Genomic DNA, 23205 nt, shown 5'->3' with positions numbered 1-23205 from the left:
TATTAAAGTTCAGTTTTCTGCTTGATGTGTAATCAGAAATCGACCAGTATAACCTCGATGGCTCTATAAGAGTCTAAATGTGATAGTACAATGATTAAATAAGATATCTGATGAAATGGTATCAATTGGTAGGGCTGTGAACTTCGAACTCGGTTTTCTCGAAATCAAGTTTATGGCGCTCAGTTCGGTCTGGTCGAATCGCGACCATGTATTAATTTCTTTCACAGTACTAAATTATGCTAGAAATATGACATCTTAACCCTCTGAAACCCTATTTTTTCATTCGCTGAAAAAATTACAGAAGGTTAGTTTTATAATTAAAAACAACTATTTTTACAAAAAAATTTTCGATAAAACACGACAATTATTTTGATAATTTTTAAAAAATTACACAACCACAGGGGCTCAGGAACTTGACTTTCAGTACTTTTTCGGTTGAAGAAGCGCCGATGTGGTCTAGCGGATAGGCTGACGCGAGTCTGGGTTTGCTATGCCAGGCGTACTGGGTTCGATTACCGGTATCGGCAAGAAAACTTTTGGGTTTCGAATCCAATAAGTGGTCGACAGGTAAGATGTGTTATAACTGACTATATAATAAGAATGTTCAATCAGTTGCCAGCTGGTCAGGTATATACATGGATGCCGGAATACCTGTAAGTAAACTAGCCCATCTGATTGACTCGTTCTTCCAAAATATACATACATCAACACAATACATTCACTCCATAACAGTTCATACGAAGCCATGGGGTCCGGGTATATATGCGCCTATTAAGCAGAATACTGATTTTATCAAATATTTCATCGAATATGTTTACAAAAACTATATACACACGAGCTGACATCTGTTTTCTATACATTGGAGTAATGTTTATGTTGAAATATTTTTTAGTGTTTGAGAAATCGATTTTACCAAAACTGTTGTCAAAATTGCCGAACCTAAAACCGTGCGGGCTAAATGCGCCTATTTATGTTTTAGGCTAAATTTCTGTTCTTTCTAATCATTATGAAACCATCATAAAAGCCTAAATTTGTTTTACTTCTATGGTTCATTTGAATTTTATACAAAAATCACCCAACTTTTGTTTTGAGCTTCTTGACGGATAGTTTTTAAAAGTCAAAATATTACATCCAAAGGTATCAAAACCTTGTATGAATTTTAAATTTTTTTTTTGGAGTTGATTTTTTCATGAAATTCTTTCTTGCCTTATGTTCAAAGCGTATTACCCTCAAAACTCATTGATTAGATATGTTGCCTTGTCAGCCTTTTCGTCAAACGCGGCCTTAGGGTCATTTAACCCGTTAGGCCAATTTAGGAAACATTTCCCCTACGAGCTGCATTGGAGATTTGTCGAGCTTAATAATCTATAAAAATCACATGAACACATACTTAGGCAGAAACTGCGATGAATCCGTGCACTCATGGTGGATAGCCAACATACATAAATACAGTACTTTTTCGGTTGAAGTTTTTTACGGACTTCAACCCTTTTTATCTAGCATTGAAACATATCAAAACTGATTCAAAGCAATATATTTTTTTTTTAATTTTGTTGTTTTCCAACCTCACCTTTTAATGGGTGACTTCGGATATTTTTTCTAAAAAAAATCAATCTATAGAGTGGTAAGTTACCTGTAACTCTTAGCACTCTCTTAGACCATAGGTGGCCAACATTTTCAGCCGGCAGGTCGAATCTTAAAAATGTGACTTGTCTGCTGGCCAAAAGATTTGTTGATGGCACTTTTTATTTCTTTCTTTTTTTATAAATGTACTTTAAACATGTAAATTTGATCAAAATTATGGGAAAAAACCTTGAATGTATGAGTAAGATTCAGGAGAAAATATGGAAACAATTAAAAAAAAAAACTTTTGTTAGGGTAGGTTATTAATGGATAGTTACTGCAATTTCTACAATCAAATATATTATTTGATCTCCATCAATCACAAACATCATCCACCACTTCATGAACAATGTTCGGTAGAAATTGGAAAAATAAATTAACAACTACAAAAATGTGGGTGTTGGGTTGAGAGGTGGTTTATTTAAAAATTAAGTTGAAATGCGATCTCGACTGTCAAACTAATCATTCACATTTAGTCCCTCGGTTTGGGAAAATAAGGCCGGAACAAATATTAATTTTTATTTTTCAGCACCCCCATTGTTTTTTCCGAAAATCCCGAAAAGGGGGAAATGAAATTTTAGGTAGTTTATTGAAAAGTTTGATTAATTCTTCGAAAATTAAAACTGTTGAAAGAACAAAAGTCGAACTCTAAAAGATGGGAATTACATCAACGTTTGTAAATGAGTTTTTTTTCATGTTCCGTCCTAACTAGAATCACAAATTGCGCATGCTGCGGACATCCAAAACAAAACCGTAATAAAATGTTTCTTCGTAATACAAAGACTGACAGTGTGTTTCAGATTCCTATAAAATATTGTTGGTTTTTACTCCTGAAATTATTCCTGGCAAATAAAAACCTGATATTATGCATCCCCATTAACTTTTATTTAATAAAGTTAAAGCATGGCATGACGAATGACTCCACGTGGAGTTCAGTCTAACTGGTTTCTCATTTTGCGTTCAGTCATTTATTATTCTATTTAATCATGTTCGTGATGCATTTAGAGCTTTTTAATTAGATATATGAAATTTTCAACATTTTTTTCATTTTCGAGTGCTTTATGTTTTATAAATATTTATAAATTTTGGTTTTTGTTTTGATGTGAACATAAACATGTATTAAAATTACGTTCCAAAAAGCGTTCGATTTTAACACATGTGCCAAAATCGGTTGTTCCAAAATCGAATGCTGCCAAAAACAAACGGAGTCAGTACTAAATTTGATAGAACTTTCCCATGAAAAACCTCAGTCATCTTATGACATATTGAATTTCTTTTGATTTCATTCGTCCGATTTTGGAGACTTTTGGTTGATAACTTTAGTATTTTGTCTATTTTAAGTACTTTGCTATATTTTTGCACAAAATGTTAAAAATGAGTTTATAATAGCGCTGAGGTGGTCTAGCGGATAGGCTGGCTGGTAACCTAGGCGTACTGGGTTCGATTCCCGGTAGCGGCATGAAACGTTCATGTCAAAAATATTAAGTGTGAGAAATGCCAAAAACTTAATAATGACAAAAAAGCAGCATACCCTAAAAAAGACAAATAAAACAAAAGTTGCAAAACCGAATATCTAAAATGCCAAAAATTTAAAAAAAAAAGAAAAATGATAAAAATTTAGAAAACAGAAAAACGAAGAGAAAAATAAAAATGATGAAAATAACAATAAAAGTGATAAAAAAGACAAACATGACAAAAAAGGTTAATTAGAAAAAATCCAAAATTGACAAAAGTATTTAAGTGATAAACGGGAAAATTTTAAAAAAAATGTCAAAAATGTCGAATGTTAAATTTTAAAAGTGTCAAACATGTCAAAAATGACCACAAAACCGAAAAAAAACAAAAATTACAAAAATGACAAAAAGTACAGAAAAGACAAAAATTACATTATACAAATTAAAATAAATATAAAAAAAACCTTACAAATGTGAGAAAAATGGGGGAAAAACACGATTAAAAATGGCAAATACGACAAAAGTGTCGGAAAAGGCCAAAAAAAATTTAAGTTCCCAACATTCAAATAATGTCAGAGATGTGAAAAATTTCAAAATGAAAAAAAAACTAATAAAAATAACAATAATATCAAAACTGATAAAATTGTAAAAATAAGCAAAATTGTCAAAATTGTCAGAATTATCGAAATTGTCGAAATTTAAAAAATGAAAAAAAAACTTCTAAATTTAAGAATCACAAAAAATTACAAAATAACGAAATGACAAAAATGTAAAAAAAAATTAAATTAAAAGAATGGTAAAATAAACTAAAATAAAAATTAAACCTACAAGAATTTTATTTGATTCAGATTTTTGCTAGGCGAGAAAGTGGGGTATCTTGGGCCACCCTCTAAAATATTTCCATATGTTTCCAACTTGTGTACGCATCATACGCTTCTTTTATTTAACAAGCTAAAAAAATGCACTCACATAATTAAGAAACCACCCGAAAATTGCATCGGTGGGAAACCTTTAGTTTATACCAAAAATATGCTCATATGCTTATGGTCATAGTTTTGTTTGCTCTTTTCATGGAAAAGGATTTTTTTATTAAATAGCAATAAGTCATTCAAACGCAACCAATTTGAAAATTATAACTTGTGGGATATCATGGGCCACAAAATGTGGGGTATCTTGGGCGATCTATATCTTGGTGTTTTATACATTATTTATTATTTAAAATCCATTTTCTATGTCTTTAATGCTCTCTTATACCAAATGAAGAGTTGTGGAAAATGTTCTATCAAATTTACTGCAAATTTGCTAGTTTGGCATGATGCTTTATGGTAGGTTGAGCAACACATTCTGTCCCCAAGTTTTTGAACCAAAACAACCGAAACAGTCATTCTACCGAGTAACTGAAAAAAATTCAAAGCCCTTAACAAAATTGGTAATGTCAACAGCGGCCAGTGTACCGGGTTTTCTAACTTTTATTTCATTTTGTCGCATTTTCATCTTGTGTCCAAATTTTGATGATTTTTTTTTAAGAAAGCTATTAAGATTTTAGAATAAGGTAAATATATTGTATTAAAGCTATCTTCAAAACCGGAATATTTAAAGATGATTGAGGAAAATCCTTTCCAACTTGATGAAACTTTTCTTGAAGGCTGTATCATCTAAATATAGAGTTTTTAATTTTTGATTCAAATTTTATCTTTGTATTTCGTAGCTGGTTATGAAGAGAGTCCGAATAACAGTTCTTCTGCCCTTAACAGTTTTTTTTTCAGCTTGGACCGAAGTTTAATTTTATTCCTAACGCTTTGATTTGTCACCGTTCCGCTGTAAACTTGATACTGCTTTTCTGATATGCTCTGTCGATGTTGACAATGATTCTGAACTGGTTTCGTTCGTTCAAAAAGATATGTAGGCCTACGGACTATTTTTTTATCAAAAAATGCTTTATGATGTTTATGAGCCGAAGGGAAACTGGAGATTTATAAGTTGCAATAAATTAATTTGCTGCATCGTGAACCAAAAAAAAAACTCCCATAGAGACAGAAGTAAAGCAAAAATTGCGAACAATTTCGCCATCGATTTCTATAAAAATAGACTGATTTATTACAGGAACAATATAAATAACTTTTATGTTTCTAACGTTTTTACCTCTACAAAAAAGAGAAAACTTTGTAGACTTAGACTATCAACCTGTCCAGTTTTCATCGTTCCACAGTTTGAAAATGTCCTGAGCTAGATAACACTTATTTGTCATTTATTAGTACTCAAAATTTACGATTCACTCAAAGCAAGGGTAGCTTCAAAATTTTACTACAACATAGAGAATTAGACTCTCTGCTTTGTGAGTGATCTTTGGAGGCGCGTGACCACCTGGAGCGGAAAGCCTCAAGCCACAACAACAATAAATAATTGCACACTGCGGGTCGGTCGCAGATTTAATTTCGGCTTCAGTGCCTAACCCCTGGTAGGCTATCTATAGCGATTTTGGCCAGTGCCTTTTAATCACATTTTCGGCGGTTGGACTTATTTGGATGGGGATAGTTAGTGCCGACACGTGCCGAGTTTGATTTTTGATCTCCTGCGCCTGACATAACAACAAAGTATTGGTTTTGAAACGCGCATGCATTTGCGATGAACGCCAGAAGAAAGCAAAACAAAAATTTACCTAGATGAGAGAAAAATGAAAAAAAAATGTTGGTGTATTTAAAGAAAATAAAATGCAGCTATAATTAAGAAGCTAACGATGTGGAATGTAAACAGACATCGGACTACAATTAGACTTTGTGATACTTAAGCGACGATAAGTCGTATATTCATTCTTGATTGACTTGATAATATCGATGAACATAATTATGTTTTGTCAAAATGTTTTATGAATTTCAAAACGCCTGTAGTCTAAGAAGGAAACTTTTTTAACAACGCGTGAACTAAATATTGCAGTACCCTGAAATTAGAGTAAGGTAGCCAGGATTTCAAATTGATGTTTTGTACGAAAACATGCCCAGAATGCCCTTATCTCCTAGAAAAAAAAACTAGCAACACGGTCTGATTGCAGGAAGCAAATTATCCAATGAACATTGATTTAACTAAAGCCTCGTCCACACTCGGCAAGTTGAACTGCGATTTTGGTTGCTGAGACTTGTTTATGTGTACATCTTGGTTAATGAAAGAAGCAGTAGGTCTCCCATACTTCTCGGGAGACTAGAGACATCATTTTTTTTACATGCCTTTTTAAGGCATGCATCTCATCGTCCATAGGGTGTCCCATTATGTCTAAGCACGTTTTTTATACAATTCTGCTCATTCTGGATGACACATTCCGGATTATACATCTGATTTGTTCTGGGTGATGTGGCTTACAGTTTAACTTAAAACTTTGTGCATCGTGAGCTCCAGTTTTCATCGTTTTCGTGAAAATGAGAAGCATTTTCCCGGAAAAGCGTAAACATGGTGTACTTTCCCCAACGTTTCGCTGAGTCAGTTTACGAAAATGAAAGAAGTACTCATTCTAGCGGTCCCAAATTCAATTCGGTAGTATGGAGAGGAAAGCAGCTTCGTGAATAAAAAAAATCTTAACGGAAACCGAGTTCGGTGGACAAAACTTTGGACTGGAAAGTCATGCGTGCTTACGCCTGTAGGAAGACTGCCTCAGTTCGGGATGTGACCAAAAAGTGGAATCCCTTCTCAGCAATGCTCATCGTGCCAAGGTAAGATCGGGTATTAGGACATGTAAGAGGCAGAGGAAGCCAAAGCGGAGTCAAAAATAAGCTGCTTATCATCGACGACGAATCCTCTTGCAAGTTTGATTACAAAACGCTTCCGGATGACCGATATTACACTGTTCGGGACGGCCAAAGTGTTGGCGAGATGGAAACATGATTTTTTTCAGAAAAAAATCAGTGAAAACGCAATGGTTTGTTAAACCATATGTAAATGGGGCATGCATTCCGAGCCGTTTGTGAACACTGACAAAATGAATACAGACGTTTACGTCCAAGAGTGCCTGAACCGTCGCCTGCTGCCCATGATCCGCAAGCTTAATCACCCAGTACTGTTACCTACACGGTAATTTCAATTTATTCAGAGACTGATTTGTTTCGGTTCAGAAGTCGCACCGTGTATGAAGATAAAAACAACTGAGTGAGAAACCTTCAAAATTCTGAGTTGTTTTCATCTAGCGAGTTCCAAACTCCGGGACTTAGCAAAGACGCACACTTTTTCGAGCAAAATAGATGAAAACAACTCAGAGCGTTTGAAAACAAAAGTTGTTGGTCGGACGGCGACGGGTAAAATTTTAAAACTTGTTTTTATTTATTCATATTTAATTATTTTAATCCCCTCTAGGTTTGTTTTCACCGGGTGCGAGGTTACTTTTTGCCACTGGAATAGGCGGAAGTACCGGCTAAACAAAAGGCCACATCGGACGCCCTCCACGATGAGTCTAGCTCGGAATAATCTCCCACCAGCACCAGCGTGAATGTGCTGCCCACCAAACCCGAGTCCCTGCAGCATCGCCCTGGACAACCACAAGTAGATAGCCCAGGTGTACATTGTGCTGAGCAGCAGACTACACTGGACCATCGGAAAATTCGACTGGGCATAAAGTAGGCTTGCCAGATGGTTTTGAAAAAAAGCGGGACATTTTGAGGGAAAAAAGCGGGACATTTTAAAAATTTGTTTAAAAAAGTCATGAAATGTGTGTAACATATGTGAATATGTTTTTTTCCTACTCTAAAAGTGCGGTGCTTTTTTAGTTAAGTATAAAATTCTATAAATCGATAATGGAGGCATATTTCAGTTAATACAACATCTGCCTTCCGAACCAACGTCTATTATTTCACATCCAGGCGTAAACATAGAACAAAGTTGAAGCATTTCAGTGCCTTTGCGTTGGTAAAAAAGTGCGAAAGACACAAAGACGTTAAAACAACATTGATTGAAACAAAAATTAAATAAATGGTGAAAAAAATTTCAGCATTACAAGTGGTTTTTTTTTTGTTTTACAAAATGTCGAGATATTTTCTTGATAATTACACTAGTTTACAAAATTTAAAAAAAATCATGAACTTGATTAACTGACCAACATTTTTAAAGTAAAATCGGGCGCTGAATCCGAAAATGAAATTCAAAAAAATCTCAGTAGAACCGTTTTTGAGTTATACTCCAAATATGAAATTTCGAAATAATTAAAAAAGTTCTTGTACTTAGATTAAAATATCTCGGACGGCACAACAGTAATTTGAAATCTCTCTTTTGCATATTGAAGGTGAATAAGTTATCTATCGATCATCTGAACACTGTTTTTGCGTTTGACCAACAGTATTGTTGATATTAGTGACTTTATGAGAAAAAAAATTATAAAAAACGCATTTTTTTTAGAGAAAATTTTGTTTCAACGAAAGTTTTAGACTCGATGGTAGCATTTAAAAATCTGATTTTCTTTTGCGCTTAAATATCAATTTAAAACAAAGATTTTAAGTGCTTATTTATCAAAATCGGTTGAAAATTGAAGAAGTTATGGCTACTTTACCATAACTGAAATTTTTGGAGTTTTTAATAATTTAACGAACCGCAGTACACTTATCATAGTATAGGAAGAATGGAACATGATATATCTCACTCGCTCTAAGTCAAAATTATTCATTAGCTTACCAGAAAGTCACATGCCAAATTTCAGGAAGATCTGACCATAGGGAGGGGTTGCTTAAGTCTCAAACGAGAATAAAATTTTGAGGTATTTTGCCCGGAAGGAACGAAAAATACTGGTTTTTCATCAATAACTTTTTTCATCACTAGCTGATTGTTTTTTATGGTTGATTATCTTAAAGCCTAAGTTGAGACAAATATTTCACCCGAAGACTGCAACTCGATTGGATTAGAAACAGAAAAGTTATTGCGGTTCAAAGGCCGCAAATTTTGTCCAATACGCAATGAGTACTTTTTACGCATTGCATTTTATACGACAATTTTCGACCAAAATACAATCTTTGACCCGCAATAACTTTTCTGTTTCAAATCCAATCGAGTTACAGTCTATGGGTGAAATATTTGTCTCAACTTAGGCTTTAAGAAAATCAACCATTAAAAACAATCAGCTAGTGATGAAAAAAGTTATTGATGAAAAACCAGTATTTTTCATTCCTTCCGGGCAAAATACCTCAAAATTTTATTTACGTTTAAAACTTAAGCAACCCCTCCCTATGGTCAGATCTTCCTGAAATTTGGCATGTGACTTTCTGGTAAGCTAATGAATAATTTTGACTTAGAGCGAGTGAGATTTATCATGTTCCATTCTTCCTATACTATGATAAGTGTACTGCGGTTCGTTAAATTATTAAAAACTCCAAAAATTTCAGTTATGGTAAAGTAGCCATAACTTCTTCAATTTTCAACCGATTTTGATAAATAAGCACTTAAAATCTTTGTTTTAAATTGATATTTAAGCGCAAAAGAAAATCAGATTTTTAAATGCTACCATCGAGTCTAAAACTTTCGTTGAAACAAAATTTTTTCTAAAAAAATGCGTTTTTTATAATTTTTTTTCTCATAAAGTCTCTAATATCAACAATACTGTTGGTCAAACGCAAAAACAGTGTTGAGATGATCGATAGATAACTTATTCACCTTCAATATGCAAAAGAGAGATTTCAAATTACTGTTGTGCCGTCCGAGATATTTTAATCTAAGTACAAGAACTTTTTTAATTTTTTCGAAATTTCATATTTGGAGTATAACTCAAAAACGGTTCTACTGAGATTTTTTTGAATTTCATTTTCGGATTCAGCGCCCGATTTTACATTGGAAATGACCTTCAGTTTACTGAGTTCAAAAATGCTGTAAACTAGTGTTACCATACTTGCTATTGAATGTCATGACTAAACAAATGCTTTGATAAGGGTCTTATAAGGTAGGCAATTCAGCTAACATTTTATACAAAGTAATCAATTTTTGTATTTGTAAAATGTAGGCATTCACTGATTGATTATGAAATGTTCATAAGCTTGAAGTTTCTGGTTTGTGGAAAGAGTTCCACTATATTTATTAGCATATTTTTTTTTTCACTTTGAAAGTCACATCAGCTTTGTTTCAAGATTGAGAAGATTTCAAAATTATAAAAATCAAATGAATTCTCCAGAATCGGTTTTTAGTGCGAAATCAGTGTGTCATTTTTCAGTAATCTATCACTAGCATTACCCAAAATGAGATCTTTTTGGAAATTTGTCTAAATACTGAAAAGCTATAAGTCTTGTCGTGCAAAGAGTTATTTATACAAAAAGTTGCAAAAAGTGGTTTTTCAGCACGAGTCGTAAATTTATCCAACGAGGGTTACTGAGTCGGATCATTAAGTCGAGTGCTAAAAAAACGAGTTTTGCAATGAGTTGCATACACCATTTTTTGCAAATTCGCAACAATCCCTTGAAAATTCATTTTTTAACTTCAAAATAAATTTGGTCGTGCTGAAATGTAGCACTTTTCGATACTGTTTTCAGTGTCCAAATTTTCAATTTTGAACACTGAACTGCATAAATGTTATTTTGAATAAAGAAAATGCTTTTTTACATTGATTTACATGTGATTCTCACCAGTTTCAAAAATAGAAAAATAGTATGACGTGCGTGTCACAATGTGTTACTATCATATACTCAAATGAGCTTGACAAAGAAAAAATGCAAAGCAAATGACATATTTTTAATTGAAAACCATTTCTTTTTACAAATTTAAATTCAATGTCTTGTTTGAGAAATAGAAATCAGACAATAAAAGGACTTGCGTAGAAAAATTTAAAAGATCATTCCCAAAGAAATAAGGGATCAAAGAAAAAGCAAGCGTCTTATTTGTGTGACGTACAATTTTGATAAAGCAAAATTAATCAAACGTAGGCAAACTTGTTTTTTTTTATTTGAAAATTTAGTTTAAAAAAAAGCGGGACATTTCGAGTAAAAAGCGGGACGGCGGGACATTTTCCAAAAAAGCGGGACATGTCCCGCTTTTGCGGGACGGATGGCAACCCTAGCATAAAGCAATATGCTGCTCGTCAACAGTAGAATATGCTAATTGCCACACACCAACTTCGGTGAAAAAAAAATGCGACGAGAAATATTTTTTTTATGTATTTTATTTCATTCGAAATTTCAATTTATTTTTCAAAAAAATATAATCCCTTCCGAAAACGTTTCAAAATTTTAGAAATTTTGAGTTGTTTTGGCTCAGGCCGTTCAGACGCTCTTTAAAAATGCCTGATTGAAAACAACTCAGAATTCGCGAAAACCCCTACAATTCATTTCTGAGTTGTGCCGTCCTAATCAAAATTTGAGTTTTCCCAGTTTTGACGCATTTTGAATTGTTTTCCTTCAAATCTGAGTCAAGGAGAATTAGAGTGTATGGCTGGATTTGACATTATTTAATTCAATACACAAATGACACGATGGCTTGGTACTAATCCAACAAAGTCTAGATCGTACTGAATGAGATGAACCCACCAAATTGTCCTCTAGCGAGACTGATTGAAACAGTCTGTGCTGAAGCTAATGAGCAGTCTTTGATAAAAAAAAATAGATCACTGACCTACGATTGACGGGAATCTTTTTTTTAATTTCTGCACTTTTAAAAAAGACTTCAAAGAACATAAAAGTGAAAAAAAAAATTTGCTCCCAAACTGTGTTTATACTTTTCATTTTAAATCGTGCTTAGACATCTAGGCTTAAGGCTTGTACCACTTAGTATCGAGTCGTATTCTTCTATTTCTGCAGCTTACTAACCCTCTGTGGCATGGTGCAGTTTGTACAAATTTTAGGCCATTTAAGCGGGCCAAAGACTACACCACATTTGTGCAAATGCGATGAAATTTTGTCGCTGTTCATACGATTTGCATCGTGTATGGCACTGCTTGAATGATCGCGCAAACGGTTTGAGTAAAATCGGTCGGGATCGAAATATTTTGTACAGACCATCCTCTGTGGCAAGATGTATGGTGCTGTTTGTACAAATTTCAGGCCATTTACTCAGCCCCAACCGCGGTGGAGGTGGTTTTTTGTTTTTGCTGTTGTTTTTTTCGCCGGCAATCGTTTGTGTTCGCGCGAAATTTGTTTGTCTCGTGTGTGGGCGAGCATAGAATCAATTAATCGTCGTGGAATAATCGAATTTGTATACGCCATTTTGTAATGTATGGTCCGCTTAAGAGGAATATTCTAGGTCCATGGGTGGAAAACAGAAGAAAAAAACAAAAAAAAAACGCTCAAATGGCAAATTGATCTGATTTAAAGTCTGTTTCACATAGAATCTTGTCGCATCTTTTCATTTACTGCAGCGCCCCTGGTTGTCACATCGCGAATCTATTGACAGTGTTTTGATCCGGATGGTTTGTTTACTTAGTGGTGAAAATTTCATCAAGATTGAAGCAGTCAGTCAAAAGTCATCGACGATGGAACGCGAAAGGCGAGAGAAAATTCTGCACACTCACGTAGTGAAACCGACGTGGTCAGGGGTAAAGATCGCGCAATTCCTGAAATATCTGAAATCGACTGTAAATTCGGTGCTGCAATGTTACCGGGAGACCCTTACGGTGGATCGAGCAAAACAAACCAGGCGTGAAAAGGGAACACATGACCGGAAGCTGCGAGCAAAGGTAATTCGATCAGTTCACAATAATCCTGGAATCTCCTTGCGTGATTTGGCGGAAAAGCTCAAGACGAACCACAGTACAGCTCGACGAATTTGTTTGCGAGAAGGCTTGCGGTCGTATCATGCAAGCAAACACCCCAACAGGACGCTGAAACAAAACCTGGTTGCCAAAACCAGGGCAAGGAAGTTGTACGAGAAAGTGTTGACCAAGTACAACGGATGCATTTTTATGGACGACGAATCTTACGTCAAAATGGATAGAGTAAAGTGGGGCAAGAGTACGTAGGCGGAAAGAGTAAGCACTAGGCTTTTACAGTAAACGACAACACTGAAACTAGCAACACTGTACCGGTTTGACAGGTCATCGAGTCAGCTGATCATATGTGTTTTTGTTTGTGGTTTGGTTCGCGCACGTCAGAGAAATGAGATAAGTTTTAGTTTTTCCGATTTTTATGTAATTTTATGCGTATTAGGAAACATTATTACGCTTCGTGGAAATTCGCTAATAAAATCTGCATACGTGACAAAGGACACATAATTAATATAGATTAAATCTGTGGAACACTCATGCCAGGATATGATCGGAATTTTTAGCACTTTTAGCTTTTTTCACAAATGGTCGTAGGGGGCAAGAGTACGCAGGTTTGGTGGGGCAAGAGTACGCGTTGGTTTCCTTCGTCTTTTTGATAGCATTTGGAAAGCTAACCGAAAGAATAATCAAGTTTTCAATAATCAGGACGTACAAAAGGAAAACTAGCCGGAAGATTTGCTCTCCGGAGATGCTGGAAAACGCCAGGCAGCGGTTGAAGGATGGAGAATCGAAGCACCGGATTGCTGAAAGCCTCGGGACTTCGGAATCAACCTTGCGTAAACGCCTTAAGGAGGTAATCAACAGAAGATATTTTTGTATTGAATTGTGAATAACAATCATTTTGCTCAACCAGGGATTCGGTGCTAAAAGCCATGGACAATTCACTTCAGTTTTACTCCTCAGCAGTCAGAGGATCTCGTAAATCACTGCAGAGCGCTGCACAGTGCTTTTTACGGTCCGACTTTCAGTGATTTGCGTCGCTTCGCCTTTGCATTTGCTGAAGCGAACAGCGTTATCCACTGTTTTATTTTAACTATTGTTTATGAAATAAAGGTTTTGTTTTGGTTAATAAACGATTATAATTATTCAAGACCTCATTTACACCGGACCAGAATGGAATACAATGAGCTTATTTTATACGTACTCTTGCCCCACCTCATGCGTACTCTTGCCCCACTGTTGGGGTAAGAGTACGCTTTGGTAATTTTTGAAAAATATGATTTTTTTATCAATGTTTACAAACATAATCAAAACTTTTTGCGTTATACAATCAAGGTAAAGAGCCTTACTTTAATTTGGTTTTATTACTATGATCGATACTTTGATCTTCGAAGAGATACAATAAGTACACAACTAAGTGCGTACTCTTGCCCCACTTTACTCTATTGGATAAATACCAGATAACAAATTTTACCTTGCGAAGCGTAAAGGGAATGTTGCGGGTAGATTCAAGGTTGTTTTCGCAGATAAATTTGCTCGTAAGTTGATGATATGGCAAGGGATCCGTAGTTGTGAGAAGAAGACTCAGATTTTCATCACTGGGGACACAATGAATGGAAATATTTACAAAGAAGAATGTCTCCAGAAGAGGGTTTTGCCATTCATTCGGTCCCACAAAGGTCTGGTGAAGTTCTGGCTGGACCTGGCAAGCTGCCACTACAGCCGGGATGTCGTTAAGTGGTATAAGGAGAACAAGATCGATTTTGTTGAAAAAAGTATTAATCCACCAAACTGTCCGGATTTTCAATGACATAGTGAGTGCGATGCGATGCAAACCAGCGAATGTTGTTTGTTTGTTGTTGTTATTTTCTATGATTTGAATTTTTTTAAGGTTACCAGAAGTTTAGAGTTACTTACTCTGAGTTAATTCCAACAGTGAATTGTACAATCTTTGAAGTTCTTATTCCATCTCTTGGAATAATGTTGAGCATAAAAAATAACTAAATTTAATTAAAGTTAATAATTTTTTGCAAATTAATTGCATATGGTAGCTCTAAATTTATAATACCTAACTTAACCCTCATCCGTCCCTGAAATTTTTACCTGTTAGAGTCCCTAGAGTGTCAATTTGACACTCCTGACTAAAACCAACATATCTCGCTGATTCGCCACGCGTTTTTTACAAAATTTATAGTTTTGGAAACCTCGTAACGTAACTCAAATATGTTTGTCAGACATAACTCACTTACAACACTTCAGTTTTCCGTTATTCAAAGTCTAAGAAAAAAATCATAAAAAACATGATTCGGAAAAAAACTTTTAATTATATGATTCGGAAAAAAACTTTTAATTATAACTTCAACTTTTAACTTTAACTTTTTTGGACACTAAGTGAAATTATTTTAGGCATTTCATAACTGATCTACAAACTTTGATCCGAAGCATGTTTTTTTCTGAACAACGGAAAACTGAAGTGTTGTAGGTGAATAATGTCTGGCAGATACATTACGAGGTTTCAAAAACTATTAATTTGAAAATTTGGTTGGAAATCAAGAGAGATATGTTGGTTTTAAGGGAGGAGTGTCAAATTGACACTCAAGGTCTGATTAGGAATTTTTTTTTCTGAGTTTTCAGGGTGCGTCCAAAAAGAAAGTATCACGCAAAATTGAAGATTTCAAGAAGTCTCAGATGAAATTGTTTTATTTGGGTGCACCCTAATAGAGTTACAAGCCGTCAAACTGCCAATAGTATCATATTGACACTCAAAAGCGGATTACGGTTAAAAAAGGCAAACCATAGAAAATTCAAAGTATGTCAATTCACCTAAAAACTATGAAAGTCTGAAATCAATAACATTCTAGCTAGAACAATATTCCTGAACAATGCGCAATTCACTTTTGGAAATCTGACAGTTTTTCTAGATTATCATTATTTTTTTTATGAAAACAGAACACTCTGTTTGCGACGCTAAAACTTTTTTTCTCTCTACTTCAAGCGCTTTACGGTCGTTGGCAAAATTTAAGTCAGAAAATTTTTCAGTGCGCTTCGTATATTGAATTTTGTTTTGCAATGTTTAAAAATAAAACATTCCAGAAAAACCAAAAAAAATGACACTCTACGAACACTTTTTTGGCATTTTCCATACAAAATCCAAGTATCACAACCTTTTTTACCTGCAAAATCTTACAAGTTCATTTTGATCAACAAATAAACTTTTTATAAAATTCGAAAAATGTTGAAATGTGAAACACCCTAATAAACATTCACAAACATTTAACGAATGCTTCAATGTAAGATGAAAATAAACTTGCAGAGTTGCGTTTCATTTAGAATTTGTTGCTTAAAATGATGTTTGGGGCTAGCCAAGTTCCTTGCAGTTCCGTTTTTTTCTGATATTGTCAAAAGTCATGAACAACAACAAAGCAATTGAACATCCTAGAAAAAAAAACAGCCAGACCATCAAATCTATTATAATGTGCACAGCACCTCCATTTTCAAGTCTTGGTCAGGTCACGTCCCAAACTTCTGCTGCAGTACAGCACTTAGCCATGTACATACAAAACCATTATTCTTCAAACGCCAAAATCAAGGCCAAAATAATCACACTCAGCCTACGTGTACGTACAAACTCCGCCAAAGTCAAAGCCATCGACTGAAGTGATGGTAAAAGGCGAAAGATTTATTCGACATTCAATCCGAGAGATCAGCACAAATGATGGATATCTAATTAAAGACTATTATTATTGGCTCTGTATTTATGCCTCATCTATGTAGCTGATTCGATGAACTGGAGAAAAAAAACGTTAAACATCTATTCTAGGCTGAGAAGAACTGGGAAAAGTCATCTAAAATACTTCTCACCTTGAAGACAATTCTATGAAAGAAACACAGAACAATCAATGGCTAAGGAACACTTTGGATGGCAAAACCAACAAAACAAATGGGATGGACGATTCGGAATTCTAATTTTGACTATTGAAATGGACATTAGACTGAGTCGATTTGAGGTAATTTTTGATCTGGGGGCTTAAGAGCTTCGATTTGGTACGAAATTCATCCATGATTTTTTGCAGAATTTTTAAGTACAATTACATGAGTAAATTTGAACTTTACAAACCAAAAAGTTCAAATTTACTCATGTATACGATACTTAAAAATAAGGGCAAAAATCGTACATGAGTTTTAAACCAAGACGAAGCTTTCCAGACCCCAGGGTTTGAGAATTACAAAAATGACCCGAAATCGACTCAGTCTACTGTCCTCAGCTCATTGATAATATTTTGAAATTCCACTTAGTTACTTAAAGCTGCACTTGACATTCTTTGAGGTTATCAAAAGTTTTTTCCCCTAACTCTTCTAGCGCTAATTCTTGTTTAGCTCTTTCATTCATACTAACATGAATAAGCTCCAAAACAAAGACATGATAGTGATGTCAGGAGATCCATAATCGAGCATGGCGCACGTGCCACCAAATGAGTCCAATCTAAACCACAATGAAATAGAAAGTAACTGGCCCAACAAGATACAAGGGTAGGTAGCAGGTCGCGCTCTAGGATCGAGAATGGTGAAACTTAAACTGCAACCAATGCAGTGATTATAATTTTCGAGCGCTTCAACTGGCTACGTTCAACTGAAAATCTTTTAACGCATGAGATTATTTTAATAGAAATAAATTTTTGATAAGAAGAAATCTGTCAGTTATGTCAATTTTTCCATATTATCAATTTTATCATTTTTGTCAATTTTATCATGTATGTCATTTTTGCATTTTTTGTCATTTTTTGTCATTTTTATCATTTTTTTCCATTTTTGTCATTTTTGTCATTTTTGTCATTTTTGTCATTTTTGTCATTTTTGTCATTTTTGTCATTTTTGTCATTTTTGTCATTTTTGTCATTTTTGTCATTTTTGTCGTTTTTGTCATTTTTGTCATTTTTGTCATTTTTGTCATTTTTGTCATTTTTGTCATTTTTGTCATTTTTGTCATTTTTGTCATTTTTGTCATTTTTGTCATTTTTGTCATTTTTGTCATTTTTGTCATTTTTGTCATTTTTGTCATTTTTGTCATTTTTGTCATTTTTGTCATTTTTGTCATTTTTGTCATTTTTGTCATTTTTGTCATTTTTGTCATTTTTGTCATTTTTGTCATTTTTGTCATTTTTGTCATTTTTGTCATTTTTGTCATTTTTGTCATTTTTGTCATTTTTGTCATTTTTGTCATTTTTGTCATTTTTGTCATTTTTGTCATTTTTGTCATTTTTGTCATTTTTGTCATTTTTGTCATTTTTGTCATTTTTGTCATTTTTGTCATTTTTGTCATTTTTGTCATTTTTGTCATTTTTGTCATTTTTGTCATTTTTGTCATTTTTGTCATTTTTGTCATTTTTGTCATTTTTGTCATTTTTGTCATTTTTGTCATTTTTGTCATTTTTGTCATTTTTGTCATTTTTGTCATTTTTGTCATTTTTGTCATTTTTGTCATTTTTGTCATTTTTGTCATTTTTGTCATTTTTGTCATTTTTGTCATTTTTGTCATTTTTGTCATTTTTGTCATTTTTGTCATTTTTGTCATTTTTGTCATTTTTGTCATTTTTGTCATTTTTGTCATTTTTGTCATTTTTGTCATTTTTGTCATTTTTGTCATTTTTGTCATTTTTGTCATTTTTGTCATTTTTGTCATTTTTGTCATTTTTGTCATTTTTGTCATTTTTGTCATTTTTGTCATTTTTGTCATTTTTGTCATTTTTGTCATTTTTGTCATTTTTGTCATTTTTGTCATTTTTGTCATTTTTGTCATTTTTGTCATTTTTGTCATTTTTGTCATTTTTGTCATTTTTGTCATTTTTGTCATTTTTGTCATTTTTGTCATGTTTGTCATTTTTGTCATGTTTGTCATTTTTGTCATTTTTGTCATTTTTGTCATTTTTACAAAGAGAGTAAAATTTGAACCAAATGAAATTCAAACCACATTTTATTCTACCGAAGCAGATAATTTTTTTTCACTTGATTTTTTTGTTTGCATTATTAACTAAGTTCAAATTTCTTATGAAAAAAGTGCAATCCCAATGTATAAACAAGTTTAATTACAATTATCCATTGCTAAGAGGAAAAAGAACAAAATGGATCCACGAGAAGCACTCTTATTCCTCGAATCCACTTCTATAACTTTTTCACCTTTAATTTTTTTTTGTTTCACACTTGAACCATCTTATCTATAAAAACCTCCATAAACACAATAACTATTACCATTTTGAACATTTTGCTTGAATCCTGCGGCAACAATCACTACCGAAATCATATGGGCTCTACGACGCAGTCGAATCGAGCAAAACTTCTCATTCACCAAAACCACGGATCGCGTCGATCGCCGAATATTCGCGCCGGTCTCGAACGATGATGACGGACGATAATAATGGTAGAGTAAGGCGAGATCGCGAGTGAGCGCGCGCTTTCGAATGCCTCAGAAGACTGACTGGTCAGCACGTGGTTTCCAATTATTGATCCGTCCAACCGAACGATCCCATCATGCCGTGGACCGATCTGAAGAAGCAATAATGGCGGCAGGGAGACCATTGACGGTTGTAGGAGAGAACCTCCATGCGCTTAAGTTTGGTTGAACGTGAAGCCATTTATTACTACACACATTCTCTCGGTGCATATGCGTGCGCTCATTACCCCCTTGCGCTACGCAGCCGCGCGTTTCCCGTTATGAATCTACCGAGACGACCACCAAAAATGCTTTAAACTGCCCTTCCCATTACGCGCTCCACCGGAGTTAATGGAGGAATTCAATGTTTCGGCAATTGATGCAGGGGGAGCCAAATATGATTTGGAGGAGAAACTGAGAAAAAATTATCTAGCTGAGGCGGAAGTCAGGAAAGGGGTGCAAGGGACGCAAGCAGCTACTTCAATTGCGTTCTGTAAATATGTATGTACTTGGAAGAGTTGATTTCTTGCTGAATTCAACAGTCTCGCACAAGGGGTTAAAGGAGTTAAAATGTCAAAAATATTAACAATATTTTCTAAATGTTCATTATTTAGCAAAATATGATGGCACTGTGCGATGTACGGTTTACGTAAACTTGAGCTTAACGAAATGAAAGTTCGAAAAACTTTTTTTTTCAATTTAATCTTAAGCCAGCATTTTTTTTTATAATTGAGGCGCTTAGGATCAGAGGGGTGCAAGTGCCGAAATGATGATTTCGAGAAAACGGGCCTCAAAGTTTTTTTTCAAAATCAAAATTATCGAATCAATTTTTCTACTAAATTTTCGATGGAGTGTGTCTCATGAGGTCTAAAATGAAAGATTCTGAAAGAAAAACCAAAGTTTTTGCGATATTTATGTTAAAACGGCGAACTACTTTTATTGATATTTTTCACTTGCACCCTTCTGACCCCAAGAATGACACTTGCACCCCTCTGACTCCAAACAATATGATAGCATCCTTTTGGAACCTGTATGTAACGAGTATTTTCAGTATGATACTAGATGTTTTGTTTTTGTTCACACATTTAATTTTCTACGTTTTCGGGCTTCAAATTTCTATGCAACTCATAATGAACGAGGTTTGCAAGTTCCACTATCCTAATTCCCAGAATTTGTTGAAAACTTTCAATCTCTCTTTTTCCTTAATGGTGGATACACAAGAATACCTGCATATGTGTTCATTCATTGGAATTAACTGTTTAGCTGGTCGCTTTTTCCGGTAGAACCAACGTACGCTTCCCCTTGGTTTCGTAGCTTTTTATCGCAAGATGAGTTTCCAGACTGACTGATTTCGTTGGCGTCTTTGGGGTCTTGATGAATGGCCAGTTGACTCTCCAGGAATGGACTCATTCTCGCTAGCAACTGCAGCAGCAGCACCTTCTGATTTTCCAGACGAACCGTGGATGTTTAATTTTTCTTTTTTGGTCTAATTATACCAGGCCTCTTTCCTAAACAGTTATTTAAATCCTCTGAGCTTTCATCCGAAAGATTTTTCTTAGATATATTTGCCAAAAAAATATTGTTAAGTGCGTTTTGTGTTTGCCTTTTATCCCTATTAGCATTGGCTAAATTTGCCATAAAAAAAATATTTTAGAATTTTTTGTATACATAACTATGAGTTTTTTATGCCGACGAAGTTACACCTGAATCTATTTTCATCACTTCTCTATCTGAGGACTTTGGATTATCCTGGTTAGAACCAGTAGAAAATCCTATTCGGAGCTAGATGATGTTGTTTTCAACTGACAAAAATGTATACGTTCTAATGAAATCAGCCTAAAAGTATAATCCTTTGGTGTCAGAAGGGTGCAAGTGCACTTGCACCCTTCTGACACCAAACGAAACAGGATTTTCATTGACACGTTTTTTTATAAATAGCTTAAAAATATCGAAATAATTTTTCGTTTGACCTGTGTCTTCTACAGAATGTTAATCTATACTTTAACTATCCAAAAAACAGTTTATCTCAGTTTTGATAAAAAATCACTTGCACCCCTCTGATCCTAAGTGCCTCAATTGGTTTAAGCTTTTTTAAAAATAATTATTGTCAACTTCCTCTAATGATAAAAATTAAAAGTTATCCGTTAAATTTGGTCAATATCAACTTGACGTATTTCTTTCAATTTTGCATTTAAAAAACCTGAACACCCCTCATTTTGAAGGTGTGTGTGTGTAGAATGTTGCTCCTGTTTTGATTTTGGAATTCACTCTTCAGTTCAAAATGCCGTCCAAGAAAGAAGAGCAGCGTATAAAAATTTTGCTCACGCATCGCGAAAATCCGAGCTACTCGCACGTAATTGCCAGCTTTGCATTTCGCCAAATCAACCGTTACAAAGGTAATTAAAGTGTTTGGGGAACGTTTGTCGACAGCCAGGAAATCTGGAATGGGGGGAAATCGAAAACCGGAAGCCGCTGAGACGACAAAGAGAGTTGCCGGTAGTTTCAAGCGAAACCCTAAACCTCTCTCCGAGATGCCGCAAATAAGCTGGGTGTATCGTCTACAACCGTGCATCGAGCCAAAAAACGAGCCGGACTATCGACTTACAAGAAGGCAGTGACTCCAAATCACGATGATAAACAAAATACGACGGCCAAAGCGCGATCCGGGAGGCTGTACACGACGACGCTGACGAAGTTTGACTGCGTGATAATGGACGACGAAACCTACTTCAAAGCCGACTACAATCAGCTTCCTTTACAGGGGTTTTATACGGCAAAAGGAAGGGGAAAGGTAACAGATATTTTCAAGCACATGAAACTGTCAAGGTTCGCGAAGAAATATCTGGTTTGGCAAGCCATCTGTACCTGTGGCTAGAAAAGCAGCATTTTCATAGCTTCCGGGACTATCAACCGAAAAATTTACGTGAAAGAGTGTTTGAATAAACATCTGCTGCCTTTCCTGAAGAAACACGGTTGTTCCGTACTGTTTTGGCCGGATTTGGCATCTTGCCATTACGGTAAAAGGGCCATGGAGTGCTACGCCGCCAACAACGTGCAGTTCCCAAGGACAAGAACCCTCCCAACACGCCAGAGCTCCGCCCAATTAAGAAATACTGGGCTATTGTCAAGCGGAACCTAAAAAAGACCAAAAAACTGCTAAGGACGAGCAGCAGTTCAAGGCAAACATGCTTTCTGCGGCGAAGAAGGTGGACAAGGTGGCTGTACAAAATCTGATGGCAGGGGTTAAGTGTAAGGCCCGGCAATTCGGATTTGGAAAAGCGGAAGCCTAACCGAATATTTTTCTTGAGTTTTATACTAATTAAACTTGAAACAGAAATTTAATTTGATTTTTTAAATAAATGATTTCACCGATTTACACGCAGTTTCCCTTGACCAAATTTTGACCGATCACCCTTTAAGGTTTAGCGATTGCTTCGGTTGCATTTACTTAGCTCGACAATCAAGCAAAGGAAAAGCTCAAAGCATTTGCTTAGTTTGGTATGAATAAACATTTGCTTAGCGGGTGTGTACTGAAACTTTAGAACATAGTTTTTGCTTTAAAAATAGAGCTATCCAACAAGCAGAATCTGTAGTTTTCTTAAGTAAATTAAAATAGAACGATCAGAAAATTGAAAATTACGGCTAAAACAGCCACGATCTCAGCGGTGCGGGTAAAAACGATCGAAAAGTATTTTAGGTACCTAATGCATGACAAGCTCTCAAAAGCGCAGGTTGAAATGTTCGTTTTTTGATAGGACAATTCCAATTGGTCTGGCAAGCAAGAAACAGTTAGTTCACCTGAAAAACAAAATGTTCTGCCAATTAAAATTAGCTACTTTAAAATCAATAAGAAATGTTTGTTTTGTTGAAACTTTAAAAAAAATCGTTAAAAATTATCAAAATGTTATTCCAAGTTCGGGCCAGTTGGGAATTCTTCCACTATTCCCGGTAATCTGGAATGTTCGCTATTCGATTTGTTCAATTTCAGGTTAGACGAATCATTCCATACAACGCCAAGAATATGAAAAAAAAATTTGGTTTCACTTCTATTTTTG

The 23205-nt window shown here is 34.9% G+C and overlaps 1 protein-coding gene across 4 annotated transcripts in view; it reads right to left on the bottom strand.

Moving 5' to 3' along the window:
- The window catches only part of LOC129747104 (clavesin-1-like), a 94704-nt gene that overhangs the window by 15482 nt on the left and 56017 nt on the right, over window positions 1–23205 (bottom strand). Inside the window, exon 1 of one of the 4 annotated variants that reach the window (XM_055741128.1) lies at window positions 18970–19200. The exons of the other annotated variants lie outside the window; for them this stretch is intronic. Within the exon in view, the coding sequence (XP_055597103.1) occupies window positions 18970–18981 (12 nt within the window). The 5' untranslated portion in view covers window positions 18982–19200. Of the gene's footprint in view, window positions 1–18969; window positions 19201–23205 lie in introns of those variants that run through there. 4 annotated transcript variants of the gene reach the window in all.

Source organism: Uranotaenia lowii, chromosome 2, assembly GCF_029784155.1.
Source record: "Uranotaenia lowii strain MFRU-FL chromosome 2, ASM2978415v1, whole genome shotgun sequence".
NCBI lineage: Eukaryota > Metazoa > Arthropoda > Insecta > Diptera > Culicidae > Uranotaenia > Uranotaenia lowii.
Note: the sequence above shows the minus strand (reverse complement) of the source record. Positions and strands in the feature narration are given on the sequence as shown.